This window comes from Malania oleifera, chromosome 1 (genome assembly GCF_029873635.1).
Source record: "Malania oleifera isolate guangnan ecotype guangnan chromosome 1, ASM2987363v1, whole genome shotgun sequence".
Classification (NCBI taxonomy): domain Eukaryota; kingdom Viridiplantae; phylum Streptophyta; class Magnoliopsida; order Santalales; family Ximeniaceae; genus Malania; species Malania oleifera.
In genome coordinates, this window is record NC_080417.1 from 127168561 (window position 1) to 127190064 (window position 21504).

Below are 21504 nucleotides of genomic sequence, written 5' to 3' on the forward strand. Positions count from 1 at the left end.
GCTACTGCAAAACTTTTACCCTTTTTTTTCTAAAAAAGAAAAGCAAGATATATTATGAAAGATTATATAAAATCAGAGTGAGGATACTAAATCCTCAAAAACAAAATGGGAAACAAAAGCAAATAACAAAAAGAAAAAATAACAAATAAAAATCTAAAATCAATCAAGAAAACCCCTCTTTCATCCCTTCCCTTCATAGTTCACAGAACACGACAAATTAGCTAATTCCCTCTTACCCTTCTTCACCTTAGATTTACATCCATCAAGCTTAACTTCATATATAAAAGTAAAAGTTGCCAAAATATAAATGCTAAGGTGGATGAGTGGTATAAATTAAAGGATAAATTAAGGAAGCATATTCACAATAAGGTGGGCATAGCACCAATAGAAGATACGATAAGAGAGAGTTAACATAGATGGTTTGGGAATTTGAAATGCATGCCAAATAGTGTTCCAATGAGGAGTGAGTTAGTTATCGTTAATGGTACTAGAAGGCGTAGAGGTAGGTCAGTAACTTGGAATAAGGTAGTGAGAAAGAATCTAATAGCTCTTAAGCCAGCCAAGGGGAATGCCCTTGATCGTGTGAATTGGCGAAAAAGGATTCGTATAGTCCCCATCTAGTGTGACTTAAGGCTTGTTATTTTGTTGTTGTTGTAAGCTTAATTTTATTTCCTCCATGATCAGACAAATTGAGGCCCAAGTTATACAAACTCTGAGTTTGAAGGTCTTCTTCAGAAATTTCTTGAAGTGGAGTGGGTAGAATTCCTTCTTTTACCTTTTTCTCTTCTTTAGAAACATCATCCTAAAAAATACTAATTCCATTTAAACCTTCTAGAGGAGGAGGTGACACATAAGATAAGTCCCCTAGATGATCAGAAGAAAAGTCAGAAGAATATCCATGCCGATCTCAAATTTGGGCCAAAAGTAAGCCCCTATCACATTCAAAATCATCATTGCCTACATTATGATCATATGAAACATCCCCCGATCTTTTACGATCCTTGCTTGTATTAGCCCTCTCAAGGATTGGCTCCTCCACTAAACCTAAACCACCTTTTTAATCTCTTTTAATAATTTTTTGGGCAAAAGACACTCACCTCCCTTGAGATTTGGCAAAAAGACAGAGACTTCCCTTGAGATCTCAAAAATCATAGAAACCTCTCACGAGGTTTATCAAAAATTATATAGACCTCCTTGAGGTTTCAAAAATATCATAGACCTCCCTGAAGTTTGCCAAAAAGACATAGACCTCCTCTCAAAAAATTTATCTTTTTTTTACAAAATACAAGGAGAGGTTCTTTTTGACAAACCTTAAGAAAGGGTGAAACCTCAAGGGTGGTTCCTAAAATTTTTGAAAACTCAGAAGAGGTCATTGTCTTTTTGTCAAACAAGAGAGATCAGTATCTTTTACCCTTTTTTTTTTTTTTCTCACCATATGAATCTCGATTTTCTTCAATATTTTTCCTTCTTTCAAAACCCATTTGCACTTCCTTACGAAAACATAGACCTTTTAACTCCTCAAATTATCCATTTTCTCCCTTACCGGCTAAGTTCCACTCCGGATCAACAATCAAGTCCTAAATTTCAACCTCACAAGAATTAAGATTCTTAGAAGAAGATCCCCCAATTTCAACCCTAAGGCCCCGCACACTAACATTCTTCTCTTGAAGAGGAGAAAAATCACCCTCTAGAATATTAGTTGAACTATTATAAACCCACCTTTCTAATTCTACCTCCTCCCCTTTTTGTTTTCAAAAGAGCTACCACTCTCCTCTTGACCATCATGGATCTGATTTGAAGATGAGCAAAACGCTGAAACAATCGAAACCTGCTTCTGCTCTGAAGGAAGATGAAATCCCATCGCCCTCAGGTTTTAAAAGAGAGGCCATTTTGATTGAACCTGGATATGATTTTGGGCCTGCTTATTCGGTTGGCCCAACTGTGACTAACCCAGATGATTTTCTTTCTCACTAACCCAGCCAATCATAGATTCATAATTCTGCTCTTGGGCCTCCTTAACCAACAGGCCTATCAGAAGTTTTAATAGGCCTTTATTGCTTTCAAACAACCAGCCCAGGTATAGTAATCATCAAATACCAAGACCCAGCCCACCAACCTTCCCCGTCCATTCTTCCATGCAGGGAACCCTAGCTGCCTCTAGACTGAACTCTTCAGTCGCAATCTTTGCCCTCAGCAACATTGATTGCCTGTATGAAGCAGACCAAAGGATTTCCTCTTGCACCTTCCCAGTTCCGCCTACAACAAATACACAACACACTGGCACCGCCTCTAGTGCACCCTTAGAAGTCGAATGAGCTCCAACAGCATCAGTGCTTCCTGAAACTGCCTGACTCCAGGTACAATTCTCAGTAATCTTTTTATTACCTACCCCATCGGTGGTGGGAAGAAATAAGATCACCAGAGCAACAAAATCGAGACCAGCCATCGCCTTTGGTTCCTTCAAGGACAAAGATAGAATACCTTTTGCCTCTCCATCCATGCCCTAATTCCAAGAACGTACATACCCTCGTTGAACGAATCACCATCCAATAACCAACATAACCCACCCACAAGCTTCAAAACCCTTGCATAGACGAAAATCCCTGTGAGAACCATATTCCTGCAACTGACCATACCAACCCACCGACTGCTTTGCCAATTCTTCTCGAGAACAAGCAGAGCTCCAACCTTCCCTACTTTATCCAATCTCAGATCAAAGGATTTCCCTTCGATCCGGACAGAACAAACCCCCACCATCAATAACTAACAACACCATGATAACGAGTGATAGCAAAATGAGAGATGGAGAGGTCTTCGCATGACAGAGAATACCATAACAAGTAGTTCAGAAAGTTCTGCAAAACTTTTTACGCATGGTGTAAAAAGTGATATCTACGCATCCTGCTAATTGATTTCAATTTTGAGCAAAACAGAAAATTGAAGAAACTCAGCCCCTCTTACAGAGTTAGAGTAATTAAAAATATTTCAGATGAATTGTCTAACACATAACCTCCCACAATACGAACCCAGTGCCACCCAAAGGACAGAAGCAGTCACTTATATAAGCTGCTTTCCACCGCCTCTAAGGGTAGGCATCACACTGTATGATGTAGGACAGGTAGCAGCCGCATGGATGAACCAAAATGGAATTACAATCAAAAATCACGTTTGTGGGGGGGGTGGGGGGGGGGGGGGTGGGGGTGTTGAGGTGGGGAGGCGCTGTTAATCTGCAACTATGGCATTGATCATCATCTGATGACCAAACTCAATGTGGACGAAGCAGCTAAAACTAGAACAACCAATTTACGGGTGCAAACAGTGCTCCACTGTAATAAGAAACTTAGCGAAGTAAACACAGTTTCATTGATGTTGAAGACTAAAACCTTGTGATATTAATTGTCCAAACTCAATGTGGATGAAGCAGCTAAAACTAGAACAACCAATTTACGGATGCAAACAGTGCTCCACTGTAATAAGAAACTTAGCGAAGTAAACACAGTATCATTGATGTTCAAGACTAAAACCTTGTGTTTTAATTGTCCAAAAGAAAAGCTTACATGCTATATTTCTTTTCTGGTATCCAAGGCACTCTTCCAGTCAACAAGTTTCCAGTCAAATACCTGGCATTTGATATGATCAATTTAGTAATGCAGGTTTCTACACTGCAGAAGCAACCCAAAAAATGAAGAAAGAAGAAAATAAAGAAACAAAATATGAGACATCACAAAGTTCAGTTGATAGATTTAACTGTTTTCCAACCTCCAACACTCAAAATTTAGAAGAATAATGTAAGGTCTGCAACAGGGAAATTGGTGAAAAAGAAAGGAATTTGGGTCTTGTGAATTTGGTGTCTGAAAATTTGCCTTAATCAGTAAATGATTATAGAGGTTTCCTTCAGAGGATGATTCACATTGGTTATAAAGTAAATAAAAGTAAATTTGGCATACAAGGAAATGGATGTGTCACTAATGATGGTTTTAGATCTTCTTGATAGAGTCCTGGGAGATATATATCTCAGCTTTATCCACATTTATTTCTCATACAAATTTGATGTGGGCAATGGGATGAGTATTTGTTTTTGGGAAGACCCTTGGGTGGAGGATTCAGCTCTTTTCATGATGTTTCCTCGTTTATATCATCTTTCTTTGTTACATAATGCCTCTATTTCTTCCTTTCTTAGATTTCTAATGGGGAGAATATTTGGAGGAGCTTGCATCTTTGTTGAGTTTATTGGAAGGGTCGCTGTCCTTTGGAGGATGTGAGGAAATGGATGCTGGAGTCTTCAAGAGCATTTTCGTGCCATTCTTTCCTTGAGTTCTGACCCGAGAAAATTTGTCCTTTTTTTTTTCTTTCATATGATTTGGAAGGCCAAAGTTCTCTCTAAACTAAGGTTTTATTTGGTTGGTTGTTCTTAATATATTTAATACTAACAATCTGCTGCAAAGCAAGAACCCATCTAAGGTACTAACTCCAGATGTGTGCATTCTTTGCTTTGATAGCTCTGAACCTGCCTCTCATTTGGTTATGCATTGTACTTTCTCTTGAAGGATTTAGAACAAGTTATTTGGTTTTATTGGGGAAAGTTTGATTTGTCCAAAGTCTGTGGAGGATATGCTGGCTATTTTTTTTTTTTTTTTTGAGGGAGTTTGTAACGGGCAAAACAAGGCTACTGTTTGGAGATGCGGTCTGTTTGCTGCATTGTGGTGCATTTGGATGGAAAGGAACAACCACATTTTTAAGGGGAAGAAGACTCCTTGGATCTTTGTTCGGGATAAGATTCAGTATTTGGCTTCTTTATGGGCTGTTGCGGCTGGTTGTCTTAAGGGATAATGGCTTGAAGATGTTCAGCATGATTGGTTTTCTGTTTTATGTTGTTTGTTTTGTTTTTCTACTTTAATTTTTCTGTTACTTTTTTTTTTTTTGGACGATTCCTTGCTCTCCTGTATTGAACATTCTCTCTATTAATATACGGAACAAAAAAAGGTCTGCAATAGTGCAGATTTGGGAGTTGATCAACATGATCCCCTACCTGCTACAACTGTCTGGTCAGGCTGGACAACTGGATTGATATTCTATTTCAACTGTACCATGCTCATCACGTACCAGGAAATGACAACCAAGACTAAATATATGATGAAATATATAGTTAAAAATGAACTGCTCACATGTGCTCCAATTTTGATAGGCGGGAATAATTGTGTGGGATTTCTCCACTGAGTTTGTTAAAGCAAAGGTCTCTGCCATAAAAATATACATATATGAAGAAGAAATTGAGCATGAGATTCTTTCTCATAATATTTATTTGATTAAAAAATTCATTTCCTAAATTTTAGCAAATCCAATACGGCATAAATACCAGCATAACATAATTCATCAAAAAACGCACGCACACACATTGTCAAAATTTGCAGAAGGAAAACAATCTGTCTTTATGCAGCATGATAATAAATTAGAAAAGTAGAAACTGTAGAATGCTAAACAGAACTGTACCTAATTTTCTTCTTTACCCAACACAACATATTTTATAATGACCTGAGAAATAAAAAAAAGAGGAAAATGGAATAGTAAAGCGGGCAGCAGACTTCGTCGACGAACGCTTTGCGTTCATTGACGACATGGCATTTTGGGCTCGTCGTCGAGGGTGCGTCTCATCGACGAGAAGATACCGAGAGGTTGTTTTTTCAAATTTTGAATTTCGTCGACGAACCTCCTTCTTGACCTCGTCGACGAGGTGACATGGCTCGTCGACGAAGGTCGGAGTATAAATAGTCCTAATCTTGGATTTTTAGCGAAATTCTCAGCAAAATCTTCCTTTTCTCTCCCTTCTCTCCCTGATTCTAGCTCCGTTAGTCGTCGGATCGATGATCTGAGGTCACCACGACGCTCCTGGGAAAGTTCTTTCCAAGTCTGCTGGAGCGGATCGTTGGTGGGACGAAGTTGAATTTCTTCTTAAATTTAGGGTAAGATCTTTTATACAATATTTGGCTTTCCAGCAGTTGTAGGAAATGTAGTAGTCGAAGAAATAGTGATATTTTGTTCTGATAAATATTATTTTCAGGGTATTGAGTATGGAACCCTGCAGGTGTAGGACCCATCAAAGTAGGGGACTTTAGCAGGAATTAGGTAAGGGAAACATGATATGCTAAGAAACCTTATTATGATTTAAGTACAAATTATATGTTTTCATTGAATTATTATTCATATCATAAATATAGTTTTCAGAACCCGATAACATGGATATTTAGTTGTGTGGCGTGAGTTTAATATTATATCAACACAGAATTTATACAGTTTTCAAAATACCATGATTTATAGTATATGTACAGAAACCTATATTTTACAGCATTCTCAGAATATTATGATATACCAATTTCAGAACCATAACATTTAGTTATCATAGTTAATGTGAGAACCCGAATCGTAGTATGTGGAATAAATATTCGAAAGAAGGGTAAAGTGGAAAGTTAGGCAAGCTTTGTCAACGAAGCCAGAGTTCGTAGACAAAGTCTTTTTTGTTCTCGGCAACGAAATTCAGTGTCTCGTCGACGAGGAGATCCCGACGGATTTTGGAAAATCTAGAACCTTGGGCTTGTCAACGAAGCCACAGTCTCGTCGACGAAGGTAATGGCAGACTCGTCAACGAGGATGCCAATTCGTCGACGAATCCACCTGAGTCAAAGGGCTATAAATATCCAAAAGGGTTACTTCCAAGCTAAGTTAGCTTAACTCTCTCTCTTCCTCTCTCTAGAATTCGAAGTTCTCTCTCTCTCTCTTGATTTCTTTGCCATTCGTCGCCTGACTCATAAATCAGACGTTACTGCGAGGATCAGGGAAGGATTCTCTATGTTTCTAGCAGATCGGAATCTCGTTTCGAGCAATTTCGGGTTTCGAGCAATTTCGGGTTTCGAGCCAAAATCGAGGTATGGCTCGGTTTTCCATTTGGATTCGAAATATGTGTAGTAGTATGAGTTGTAAGCATGTATTGTACTATGATTTGTAGGTTTTGGAGTCTCGGTTTGTAGTTTTGGGGACCGTAGAGTTTGTAGTTGGAATTCGGGTTAAGGTAAGGGGATTCAGTTTATATCAGTTATTTTTGAAATCAGGATCGGTAAGCTTGTAGGCTACGATAGTATGTATGTTTTGGTATCTTATTTGGGGAAATCTATTAGGTAAAATACGGGATTTTCAGGTTACAGTTTTTGGGAAAATTTGAGGATTTCAAGTATCATCTCTGTTTTATTTGGAAAACCGTTCATTTTGTTTAAACTGTATTATTGAGATGACTGTTATCCATATTTGCATAAACTGTATACTTGAATTGGAAAACGATATGATTTGCCGTAAACCAATTAAGTGTGGAATGTATGATTTTATGTAATTGTTTTAGGTATTTTGTAAAACAGCTATGTGACTGCTAATTACTGTACGCTGATGAGTATAAGAACGTGAGTTCCAAAATGATTACAAGTTTTGTGAAATCGGCTAGGGGCGGCTAATTACCGTAGGCTGAAACAGTTATGTGGCAACTAATTACCGTACGCTGCGCCATGTACCAATATCAAAACCGTGGGAGAGAGTGTCCAACTCTATATTTGAGGATGTGAAATATCACTTGTATCCCAGCTGGTCACCGAAGGGTGTGAGCTACACTGTAATGACAATGTAATCGCTGTGAAACTTTGGGTTTCATGGAGTAGTTGCATATTAGTGTGAGCAACATCGTATTGGCAATGTAATCGCTGTGAAGATTCGGGTTTCATAGCATAGTTGTGTATTAGTGTGACAACACTAACCGTATATTTGGGTATCGTATGTACTAGAATGGATTTGTGAAAATACTGGAACTGTATGTAAATATTTTCAAACTGTATCGTATGTATAGTGTTATGTTTTGCATAAAATAACACTGGTATGCCACACACTGATATAACCTACTTTCTTCCTTACTGAGAGGTGTCTCACCCCAAATGTACGTACAATGTTTTCAGGTCCATCAGGTCACTGTAATTAGCATCCTAGCATTTGGAAGCGGGGGTGTTGGTTGCTGCTATTAGTGTCTGTTTAGGTACGAGTTTTTGTAACCGGGTTGTCATGAAGGTTTTTGTAGACACCCGGGGTATGTTTTGTAATTATGGGTTTGTATATCCTAGTGTTGTATAGACTCTGGAATGGTATGTTAGATGGATAGATGAAACATTGTCCGCTATGTATTGGATGAGTATGGATGTATATGTGTATGTGTATAAGGCATCCGTATACCCACAGAGTCGGACCCTCTTATTGTATTGTATCATGTATGTTTTAATTGATATAGAGACAGGTTAGGTTACTATAATCACACCTGGGACCCATCTGCGGGTTTGGGGCGTGACAGTTATTCAGATATTTCAGTTATTTAGTTATGCAGATACCTCAAATATTCAGTTATTATAGTTTATTTAGATCAATTTATATAATGTTATGGTTATTTTAGTTATTACAAACTCATGGTAAAAGCAGTATTTTAGAAATATCAGTTATTTATATATAGTATCAGACCCTGATGGACCATATTAAGCCAGCAGAGTACGATACCGTAACTATATTCAGTTCAGAGTGCAATCACATTACTCAGATAGTGCGTGGTATTCAGAAATCGATCGTGTCTATGTTGTGGACAGGCTCCCATCAGATATGGTTTGAGGTGGCCAAATTGACTGTCGGAGTTCAATTGACTTACCCTGGTCGGCCAGGGTAATTTATTCATATATTTTTTTAAATATATATATGTAATTTATTCATATATTTTTGAAAAAAATAAAATTCCTAAAAGTCTTATGTTTTAAAGCCTCAAGAGGCTTGCTTCACAGTATCTTAGTGTAAACACGTCACATTACAACTTCACCCTTTAAAACAGTGACTGGCCCAATTTAAACTGCATTAATTTTCACATGGATGTCATTTTTAGGTAATTTGACTCGTTTTTAAATTAAAAAATCCAGTACATGCTTCAACAATGAATTCATAAACCCATGCGACAGATTTATAGATGCAAAGTTAGAGATTGAGAAGAGAGGAAAAATCAGGCAGTAGTTTACTAGAGCATATTTACAGCTCCAAATCTACTTTCTTATATATTTAATAATAAAAAAGACACGAAACTAAAGATGACCCTAGAGAATAGAGATTCCCCTATTCAAACCCCAAAATTACTAAAATATCATTCTCTTCTAACACTGCCCCTTAAGGTAGAGGTGCATAAATATCTCCTAACCCCATATTATTGCAACCCTAGACAAGGTAGGCTTACATAAAACCTTCATAAAAACATTGTTTCTCATCCACAGGTTTCACAAATGGAGATCTCACAACCTTCTTGAACACTGTGTCAAGGGGCAGCAAAATCCTGAGGTAACAAGAATCACATTTGCCTTAATCTACCATATACTTGACGCAGTCACATTCGTGCAGTGACAAAATTACACCAAGCCCTGTCTAATCATCCTCATCCATGAAAATGCTCAAGGCCCCCATTCAATAGTCAATTATCATGTCATACCAGCCCTTGATACCAACTACTATGGTTGCAGAGGAACCATGACTCTAATAGTAAGGAAGCTAAACCCAAGTTCCACAAACATTGAGGGTTACTTTCAAGCCCACAGGCCACACCCTCGTGTAAGTGAACCTGCAACTAACCACCTATAAGACAAAGCTAAAGAAAGTGGCATGATCTACTACTTAAGACAGACATAAAAAGGATCAACATCCCTCAATAGCCCGCAAGATAACGCTAAACAAGAGAATGCGTAAGGGCCAACAAGGGTACATGTCACAAGCTTCAGGCAAGAATGACGCACAAACTTGCCAATGGATCATCTATGGGGCTCTGAATCCCACAGGGAAGCCCAAGACACCCCTTGAGGATGTCAAGAGCCTACCCCTAAGTGCTCCATGGGGTGCTCACTTAGTGTTGAGTCTGGTGACATTAAGAGTGGTAGGACCCTCTGTTGTTCCCCTAGAGATAAAAGCTTTCTGTCACATTCTTGCTTCAGCAAAGTAACCATGTAGGTCTAAAGAATCATACAATCCAGCCCAAGAATGCCAACTTAACAACAATCCAAATCCACCACAATATCATAGTGACATTCAAAATACATCATATGACATCTCCATGATCAAATCCATGTTCACACTGGTTCCTTCTAAGCCATTTGACATGAACACTTACATACAACCCTCTTGTATATGTCCCGGACATAAGAACATAAGACTATGACCCTAGCATCCCTCCCAAAATAACTATCAACTTCAACATGCTTTGTCCATGTTAGAGGTTATCTATAACTTTTAGTCTTATTATTATTGAGTGTGTTAGTATGTAAATTAGTGAGAGTTAGTAAGGGTATTACTTAGAATGTATTTAAATTTGTATTATAAATAAAGGGAGAGACTTATCATCAAGTTAGGTCATTTATTTTTAATCAAATCTTAACATGGTATCAGAGCATGATCCAATCTAAAACCCTTTTTCCCTCAGTCGTGTCCAAAAAACACCATTCCTGCAGCTGTTCTTCCCTAATCCACCTCCATCCCATACTAAATCACAAAATCAACCATATACTGATATACCTATAATCAGACCTCCCCGATGACCCATCCCACAAAATCCCATCGCCATAGGGCACTCCCTGTGCCCCCACCCACCTGCCAAATGCCAGCAGGGCCGACTCCACACACCAGCACGTGAGTGCAGCTCCGGCCATTTTTTTTTTCTTTTTTTTTTATTCTACCATGCTCTGGATCCTACTCTAGACTCTATTATCAAGCTGTTAGGCCAGTTTTTTTGCATAAAAATTCAACCTTTTTTTCGAGCATACATTCGCTGTATTCCATTAATTTTTATTCAAGGTTTGTGAAGGCTTCGTTGTGAGATTTTTGGAGCCGTGGCAGCATTCATATGTTCAGTTGTGAGGCCATGGAAGGGCTATATCGGTCGGTGAGTTGTTCACCTCATTTGTGGTTGCGTCGGTGCTTCACATGGTTTGTGATTGTTTCGATTATTGATTGTTCTTCTTGTTTTTGGTGTGGTTGCTGATTTGTGAGTGCTGTGGTAGCACTATATCCGTCAGTGAGTCATTCATCTAGTCCGTCATTGTGTTGGTGCTTCACATAGTTTGTGATTGTCCTAATTAGTTTTGATTGTTCTTCTCGTTTTTTGTGTGATTGATGATTTGTGACTGCTGGGCTGAAATCTATGAATCTCAAAATTTTGTTTCCTGCATCACTGCCACAAATAACGACTCAAAAGTTGGATGGAAAGAACTATGTTGTTCTGCTTTATTTAACACGATTAGGGAAATATGACCACTTGCTCCAATATGATTCTTCTGATGAGAAGAGAAAAGGTGCGTGGGTTCAAGAAGATGCCTTGATTGTTTCCTTTTTATGGAATTCAATGGAACCACAAATTGCATGGATGTGTATGCATCTAGATACGTGCAAGGAGATTTGAGATTATGCCCAACTTCTATACTCCAGTAACATTACACATATGTATGATTTATCTGTTAACACTTGAGGAGTCCATGGGTGTATTTAATACACATAGATGAGCACCAACTTGACCCAAAAGTTTAAACATATTGGGTCTTGGGCCCAATCATGTATATAAGCACCCATCATCCATTCAAATTTTTCAATGTGGGACAAACTCACAAGTGGAATTTTCAACAATCTCTCCCTCACTTTTGAGTTCCAACTGCTCCCCCTTGAACGAAAACCATCTCCCTTATAGGAGTAAGTTCAATTCCCCAACAATTGCTCAAGAGGGTCTTACCACTGGCGCCTTACGTGCCTCGGATTGCATTCCACATGCCTCCAAACCAATCCTACCTCCCACGTCTTAACCCTATTCAGATCCATCCCCAGCCTAGATGATCCTTATTGGCATCAATCACACACTTGGTTCTCCAACTATTAGCACATCAGGAGAATTAGTTTTACGTCTCAACTTTTTACGATGTCGCTCACCCAGAGTTACGAATTGTCGGCTCTGATACCACTTTTTAATGCTGAAGGAGTCCATAGGTGGACTTAATACACTAAGGGTGAGCACCAACTTGACCGAAAGGCTCATCCACTCACTTTTTCTAATGTGGAACAAACACAAGTGGAATTCCCAACATTATCCCAAGAGTACTTTCAGTTACAGCAAGGAACTAGGAGCATTGCAGATTATTTTGGAGAGATGAAGCGTGAGATGCAGAAGCATAGGGAATAGATGATAGTTCTTTGTGTTCTAGCAAGCTTGAGACCTGAGTTTGAGGCAGTTCGGTCCCAAATACTCAGTAGTGGCAAGCTACCATCATTTGCTTATGTTTATTCTCACGTCCTTCATGCTTCCTTTAGCACGCATTCTCCTGCTCTTGCATCTAGCTGTGAGAGGAGAGCCTTTGCTACACAAAGTGATTCTAGTTATCTACTAAACAAACGCAAAAGTTATTACAATGGTTCGAGTAGTCATAGGGGTAAAAACAGACGAGACAGAGGTACTCCTCACAAGTGCACGCATTGTGGACAAAATAATCATTGTATTGGGCAGTGTTGGGATCTTCACAGCAGATCTTCACGTGTTGCCAATGCAGCCACCACTAACTTCACACCTTTGGGGGCAGCCATTGCAACCACCACTGATTCCTCTCCTTTGGAGTCAAGTGGGGGGCAACATATTGTCTCTATGTCAAAGAAAGAGTATTCCAAGTTCCAGCAATATCAAGCATCACAACAAGCTTCTCTTCCCATTGCATCTCTCGCCCAAACAAGTAATCACACGGTATGCTTGTCATCTAGTATTTCTCGTCCTAGTTCTTGGGTCATAGACTCCGCTACCATTAATCATATCACAAGTATGCCTAGCTTTTGACCACTTTTCAATATCCTACAAATTTACCTTGTGTTACTCTTGCTGATGTATCCACTACTACAGTCAAGGGAATTGGAACTATAAATCCCACTTCTTCTATTCCTATTCCTTCGGTTTTATATATTCCCAAATTTCCTTTCAATCTTATGTTTGTTGGCAAAATTACTAAATCCATGAATTGTTTAGTGACATCCTTCCCTATATCTATGGTTATTTAGGATTTGGAGATGAGGAAGATGATTGGCATAGGGCGTGAGTCGCTATATCCTTCTACCACCTACACTACTGCTGCTACACCTTTCCAAATTCATTGTCACATGGGTCATCCTTCATTTAAAAAGTTAAAATGCCTTGTTCCTAGTTTGAGTTTTGTGTCTAGTCTCCATTGTGAGTCTTGTCAGTTGGGAAAGCACCATTGTGTTTCTTTCACTTCCCAAAGCATTAAGCGGGCTACAAGCCCTTTTATGTTAGTTCATTCAAATGTTTGGGGTCCTAACAGGGTCGTGTCGAAGTTGAGTTTTCGATACTTTGTAACCTTTGTGGACGATTATTCAAGAATTACTCGGTTATATTTAATAAAAGATCATTCTGAATTATTTCATGCATTTTGTGCCTTCTGTTATGAAATAAAGACTCAATTTGATTTGCCAATTCGAATACTTCGAAGTGATAATGCTAAAGAGTTTTTCAATGTGCAATTCACTACTTATATAACTCGGTTTGGTATTGTTCATCAATTATCTTGTGCCCACACTCCTCAAAAAATGGGGTTGTAGAACAGAAAAATAGACATCTTCTTGAAATCACTCGCACTTTACTTTATCAAATGTATGTACCTAAAATGTTTTGGAGTGATGTTGTACTTACTGCATGTTATCTGATCAACAGAATGTCATCCTCTATTATTAGAGGTAAAATTCCTTACTCCCTTCTCTTTCTTAATTCACCTTTATTTTCTCTTCCTCCTTGTATATTTGGGTGTGTCCTTTTCTCGTCAACCAACTCCTAGGATGGATATGTTGGATACTCGTGCTATAAAATGTTTCTTTCAGGGCTATTCATGTACTAAAAAGGGATATTGTTGTTATAGTCCCATGCTGCATCGCTCCTTTATTTTTCCCGATGTTACCTTCTTTGAGTCTACACCTTACTACACCCAGTCACTAAGCACTTCAAAGCTCAATGAGTCATTTCCTTTGCCTAATCTTCCAAAGTTTACGTTGTTGTCCTTGCCCAACCAACCATCTAAGTCTTCATGTAGTTCGAGTCCTTCTTATCACCTTGATCATCCTAATTTGTAAATGTATTCATGACAGCGGCTCCAAGGAAGAGAGTCCCCTCTAGCTTCTAATACCACGCCTTTGGTTTCCTCATCTGATGATCATACTTCCCATGATGTTGATCCTCCTATTGCTGTTCGGAAAGGTAAACGCACATGTACTCAACACTCCACTTCCAACTTTGCTTCTTATGACTCCTTATCACCCTCCTATTATTGTTTTGTCACTGCTCTATCATCTACTACCCTTAATTTGTTTCGAAAGCCTTAACCCATTCAAGGTGGAGGGATGCCATGGTTGAAGAGATGAATGCTTTACATGACAGTGGTACTTAGGACTTGGTATCTCTTCCTCTTGACAAGTCTATGGTCGATTGTTGTTGGGTACATTGCGGAGGTCCGAAAAAAAAAATATTAGTAACTAATTAATTAGATACTATTTAATCGGTTTAATTAAATACATACACACACACACACACACACACACACACACATATATAATGTTAATATAAAATAATAATGCATTTGATTGCATTAAATGACATTAGGTGGATTGGATTTCAAATTGAAATCCAATTGCTTTGCAATTGGAAATTGGTTCATCCCCTCCCAACGCACGCCTCTCTTTCTCTCACGCCTCTCTCAGTTTTTTTTCTCTCTCTCTCCTCACGCCTTTCCTCTCTCTCTCTCTCTCTCCTCGATTCCCTCGGCCAAACTTGCGCCGATTGAAAAACGGAAAATACCACTAGGTTCCATTCTCCGCCACCAACATTTTAACCGAAGTGGATTTGTCATAGGAGCGTCGTAGGCACCACTCCTAGGATAAGGTAAATCCACTCTCTCTCTTCAATTTCTCCTCAATATTTAGCCAAACTGACAATCAAAAATCACCACGATGATCTAGGAGTGTTTCTCTACAAGTCTAGCGGAGTAGATTTTTTAATTGGACTTTCCAGTAACCACTCCGAGGCTAAGGTGAGGAGTACAAATTATGTGGGTTGTTTTAAAAATTTAACCGATTAAATTGTAGTATTTAATTATTAAATTGTAGTATTTAATTATATCAGATTTTTGGGAGTGTTTTGGGAATAAGTTAAATTGTAGGGAATGGATTATATTGGATTTTTGGAGATATTCCTGGGATTAAATTAAACTGCAGAAATTTGATTAAATAAAATTTTTAGGGAACATTTTGGAATAGTTAAATTGCAGGGATTGGATTAAATTAGAATTATGGGAATATTTTGAAATTAGATTAAACTGCGGGGATTTGATCATATTAGTATTTTTTTTTTAATATGTTAGAGATTAAATTTAAATATAGGAAGTGGATCATACCCCCGTTTTTAAAATTTAACTAGTTAGTAGGAGTGTGTGAGCCTAGGGATATTAAAATAATTATTATTCTAGGACTTAGAGTTATACTAAAATATGTGGTTACAGGGTTTGTACTCTGAATGCCGTAGGCGTCAGTTTAGGAATCTTACAGGCACAATCTTTGTGAATAAGGGGAATAAATTAAGCCAATTGTTTTGTAAATTCTACCGGTTAAAATGAAAATTATATGTGTATGTATATGATTATCATGCAAGTTTTGAAAGCCAACCGTTTAAACTGAGGGTTTTGAGCTTAAGGTTGTATTAATAGCTATTATTTTCAAAAATGAATTGATTAAAGTAAAAAAAAAAAAAAAAGGCTACACGATTTAAGTAATGGATTCTCTCGATAATTTGACTAGTTGAAATGATTGGTTGGAATTGTTTTACATTTTCTAAAATTGGTCAAGGTGAGTAGGGTAAATATTCACCGTTTTTCTGATTAACGCTTATTTTGAATATTAGATAAATTGTGGAGATAATTTAACCTATATTTTTAGTAAAGCAGATAATGAACATGGATTGACTTATTATTTCAGTAGTTATATAAATATGTGTATTATTCAAATTGTGTGGCATGAGGAAAATGTATAATATGTTGAAATACTGAAATGCGTTGGGATTATATTGTATTTAAAATTGTTTAATCAGAGTAGAATATTAATGTTAAATTGCAATGTATGGTTTGAGAACTCCGGAGGACCATAGTACGCACGGTACCGTTGCGAGAGTTATGGAGAACTTAGTGCAACCATGCGTCTTAGAGAGAGTGTTGGTATTGAATAGTCAATTGAGCTATGAAGGGTAGAGTTCCCCCTGGAGTCTAGACCAGCATGGGAAATCCAATCGGACTAGCAAACTGAAGAGTTGGGAATTGATTTGACTATGGTGTGCCAATTAGGGTTAAGTCCAGCCTACGGGCCGCACAACCCGTCATGGGGGGAAGCATGTCGGTTTTTATCCATCTGGCGGTGAGTTCTAAATTCACATCTGTAGATTTAACTAGAGTATAACAGAACAGTGCATGTAAATACAGAACGGTGTATGTGAATACAGAATATATGAAGACAAAGGATGTGAAATGTGATAATAGAGTATGAACATAACAGTGCATGTAAATACAGAACAGTGTATGTGAATACATAATATATGAAGACAAAGGATGTGAAATGTGATAACAAAATATGTGATAGGAGAATAGAGCATGTGAAAACAGAGATTATGAAGAGTTGGATTATACAAAGATAACATACAAAGTAACAAAGTATTAAATGTATTAAATATAGTAGTATTATATGTATTTGGGGCAGAGTAAACTCTCCGCCCGAAGGCTTGCTAAGAAAGGCGAGTGCCCTGATAGGTATCACTTGTAGTCATACCAAGTTGCATAACGTATTAGAGTAGAGGGGAGTTACATATATGGGCGTATAATCTCTCCTATCCTTGGAAACTTTAGTTTATAAATAATTGTGTGTGTGTGTGTGTGTGAGTATGGTCTGAGAATGATTTTATAACTGTGGTTAATTAACAACTGATTATATTTTGTATACACTAAAGTTGTAATGACCCGAATAATAATGGTATTTAAATAATAAAGAGGAAAAGAAATGGAAACAGAAATAGAAGGAGGCAGCAAACTTCGTCGACAAACGCTTTGACATTGCATTTTGGGAGAAATAACCGAAGAAATTTATCAAGTCCTCATCAACGAACACAGGAGATTCGTTGACAAGGGTACAAGAGGGTCTCATCGATGAAGCCAAGTTTTGTCGACGAGAAGATACCGAGAGAGGATTTTAGGGAAATCTAAAATTCGTCGACGAAAGTGCAGGTTCGTCGACAAACTTTCTACACGACTCGTCGACGAGGTGACGTGTCTCGTCGACGAATCCAACCCTATAAATAGCAAAAACCCGAATTTAAACGCATAATTTAAGAAAAAAACACTCTCTCTCTCTCTCTCTCTCTCTCTCTCTCTCTCTCTCTCTCCCTTTGGTTTCTCTCCTTTCTCTCTTCAATTTCGGCTCTGTCGCTCGCAGGATCGACGATCTGAGGCCACCACGACGCTCCTGGGGAAGTTCTTTCCAAATCTACCGGAGCGGATCGTTGGTGGAAGTTAGTTGAAATTCATCCCTGAGTTGAGGTAAGGTTTTTTATACCAAATTTGGTCTTACTGTAGTTATAGAAAATGATATTCACGTGAAAATACTAAAATTTAGTTCTGCGAATTATTATTTTCAGGGAGTTGAACGGGGAACCCTACGTGTGTAGGCCCGAAAATTTTAGGAGGTTTCTTTCAGTGTCAGGTAAGGTAATAAACTAAAGCAGTTATTTTCCATACAAATTATTATTATTTATCAATAAATTAATTTTCAATAAAGCATGTATTAAATTAGTATATTACGGAGGAAATGCACAATTGGAAAAATACTGCTATTATGTTGAAATATATGTATATGTATGAGATGCCATAAATTATGATTTTATAATATAAAGTATGATTTTATACAGTAAATATATGGCATGAATATTACTTTACGTGAGAAGTATTATGATATGATTATGTTATGAATGAAGCATGATTTCAGAAATATGAATTATTACAGTACAAAATGATGTTGAAAATACATGATAATTGATTTATTATTCAGAATGATATGTATGAGATTTTCGGCGTGAGGTTGTGATTGATAGCCAGCCCGAGCCTGTGTTTTACGTATGATTTTGGCGTAAGGCTGTATTTATTAGATGTCAAGCGCGAGGCCGTATTTATTAGATGTTGGGCGCGAGACCGTATTTATGAAATGTTCGGCACGAGGCCGTATTTATGAGATTATAGAAAATGCTATCAATCATATTATGTTAAACGCTATATAATCATGTATTATATGTTATCAGAACCCGAATGTTAGTTTAGTTTAGTTCAGGAGCACGGTACCGTAGCTTATAGATCAAATATTTATGATCAGATTGGTGCTAACCACCCACAAGGGGGTGGGAGATGGATAGTTGATGTGGCTTTCAGTGTAGAGCATGGTTCGAAATCGCGGTCACGGGTAATGTCACGTTACAGTCACGGGTGTCGCGGGCCGCGGGAGACGCGGGTGTTACGTAACGAGAAGCGGACGTAACGATCATGAATTTTTTTCACGCATGCACAACCATACCAAAATCGAAAAATAAGCATGAAATCCATTAATACATGATTTTTAATGAATTTTGAAGGTTTTCATTCAACCTACAAATGATTTTTAAAAAGCATTATGATTTTTATATTAATTTTAGTGCCCTGTTTACAAAAAAAAGCATATTTTTTTTATAATTTACATTACTTTAATGAGTAAAAAGATGTAAAAATGTAAGAATCAATTAATTAAAATCAAAAAATTACTAAAAATGAATCAATAGACTCAATACTCAATATACACATTACACATATATGAATTTAAAAAGTGATTAATATCAAATATCAATAAATAGTTTAAAATACATGAATACAATATTACAAATTTATAACATAACACATGTCACCACCAAAAAGAATGACGTGGAGGGTCTTCATAATTTGCATCTGTATCTTGAGATTGGGATGAGAAATTATCTCCCCATCCTTGTGGAAATACATAGTTGAATAAACCCAAATTTGCATCATTTCGTTGTTGCTCTTGAAAATGTACTGGTGGTGAAAATCCTTCTGAATAATGTCCATAAGTTGGGGTAGGGGCTGGCTCTGGGTAGTGTGTAGAAGAAGACTCACTAGATCCTGAGTTTCCTGATTCACTAGGATAAAAATGTGAGTCACAAGATGCATAATGTGGATATGCTGGATGAGATCCATATGATTGTGATGATGAACCATCTAAACCAAAGTCGTCAAACTATGAACCACGTCATATGAATCTTCAGTAGAATCACTAGGGTCACCACGAGCACTCCTTCTCCTGGGTTATGAAGATTGGTTCCCTAGAAGAATACCTAAGTCATCATTTTTAGGTATCTCATGTAGTCTATAAGGATCAGAAGGATGTATATCCTTTACAAAAGATGTTCCTGTGTCATATCCATAATTATATTCTACACTGCCGCCTCCACCACCACCACTACCACCCCCCCAACCCCAGCTCCAACACCACTATTACCATCATCATAACTTGGTGGGCTCAAACCAAGATTGTTATCACTTTGTGTACGTTCAGGGCTTGAACTTAAAATCATCATACGTGTTTATTGGTGGTTGATCACCTCCTTCTGTAGTACGACCAACTTCTTCATTTAACCAATTTGAATTGTCCTGACCGTCGAGTAGTGGTGTCTCTCTCTCCTCTAACAATTGACTTAAAGGATCATCTTCTTCGAAAATGTAGTTCAAATTGATAGGATTGAAACCCTCTTCAATTTCTCGTTGGCTTCTTCTCATTGTACGTCTTAACTTTAACCTCATGTTGTAATGTACGAAAACAAGTTTTTGTAGTCTCATGTACTTTAATCTATTTCTTGTTTTCGTATAGATGAGGCTAAAGGTGCTCCAATTACGCTCACAGTTCGAAGCTGATGTGGTCTGGCTAAGAACTCTAATTGCTATTCTTTGGAGCTCAGGAGCACACAAGCCATAATGAATCCACCATTCAGCTGCATGAATAATTAAAAAGAGTTTTATGTTAGTATAGCGTATTTCAAAAGTCAAATTTGAACACAAAGAGAGAAAATAGAGTAATTCTCCATTATTTAGCTATATAGCCATATTTACCAGGATTTGTTTGTTTCACTGCCCTTTGAGCCAACGGGGTTCCAAAAGTCTCCTTCCTATCTCGATATAACAACAACTAAAAAAGGATTGTGAAATATAATTAATTAATTAGATGTATTAATAATTATTCTTGAAAGTATTACAGAATACTAGAACAATTCATTATTCAATTTAATGGAACCAATACTTACTTGATTAATAGCCCGAATTTGAGTATCTATATCGGGTACCAACTTGGTTATCACTTTTTTAACTCCATCCATGACTTCTCTAGCAACTTCAGGAGAGGGTGGGGCAACATAAAGAAATTGTGGGTTCAAAAAATACCTTACAATTAAATTTAGAAATATATTAATCAATAATTTTGTAATGCAAATATGCATAATTTAAAGTTAAAATAACAAGAAATTGTATTTGATTTACACTTACCAGCAGCGTGCAAATCTTGGTGCAATTGAAAACTCCACTGGTTGTCAATAATTTTTCAATAGTCTTTGTAAAACTAGCAATCTTTTTAAATGGCCAATTTCGCCCTATCAATTGCCTCGTATATGAAGCCCATGATTGGTTTTTCATCATCATCAATCAATTTAAGAACTTTCACTAAGGGTTCTTGCACTTTAATTATATCATAGGCCTTTTATCAAAACTCTTTGTTTAAGATAATTTTCTTTGAATCATATGCTGGGCCTGATTTTGCCATCCCAAACCTTGAGTTTTTCCGAGCATCAAATGTAAACATTTCCCTTAATGCTTGTTTATGTCTGACAATAGTCTCCAAAGCAATGAAATTTGTGGTAAATCAAGTGATGGCAAGACAAAATAACTCTCTATTATTTGTGAATTTTTTCATGAAATTCACTGTCCATGTGTGGTTGTAAATAAATGAGGTTATTGTTCTTACATCTTCTAAGACTTTCTTCATGTTACTTTTCTTACCAATATTTTCAAGAATAAGGTCTATGCAATGAGCTACACATGTTGTCCAATAAAGATTGGGCCTCTTATGCATTAATAATTGTCCTCCTGCCTTCATTGCAGCTTCATTATCAATCACTACTTGGACAACATTCTCCTCTCCAATTTCTTCAACCACATCGTCCATTAATGTGAAATGAAATTATAGATTCAATAATTACTACTATTTAATTAAAAACATGCAAGTTCATAATACTATTTGTATATACAAATAAAATTA

The 21504-nt window shown here is 37.3% G+C and overlaps 1 protein-coding gene across 4 annotated transcripts in view; it reads right to left on the reverse strand.

Annotated features, from left to right (window-relative positions):
- Positions 1-21504, reverse strand: part of LOC131150984 (probable leucine-rich repeat receptor-like serine/threonine-protein kinase At3g14840) — a 64895-nt gene that overhangs the window by 16279 nt on the left and 27112 nt on the right. For 3 of the 4 annotated variants that reach the window (XM_058102138.1, XM_058102122.1, XM_058102128.1), the window contains exons 12-13: positions 5166-5237; positions 3558-3620 (exon numbers count right to left, since the gene is read on the reverse strand). In XM_058102138.1, coding sequence (XP_057958121.1) covers positions 3558-3620; positions 5166-5237 — 135 coding nt within the window. Of the gene's footprint in view, positions 1-3557; positions 3621-5165; positions 5238-18987; positions 20189-20306; positions 20383-20497; positions 20634-21504 lie in introns of those variants that run through there. The other variant, XM_058102147.1, reaches the window with a different exon arrangement.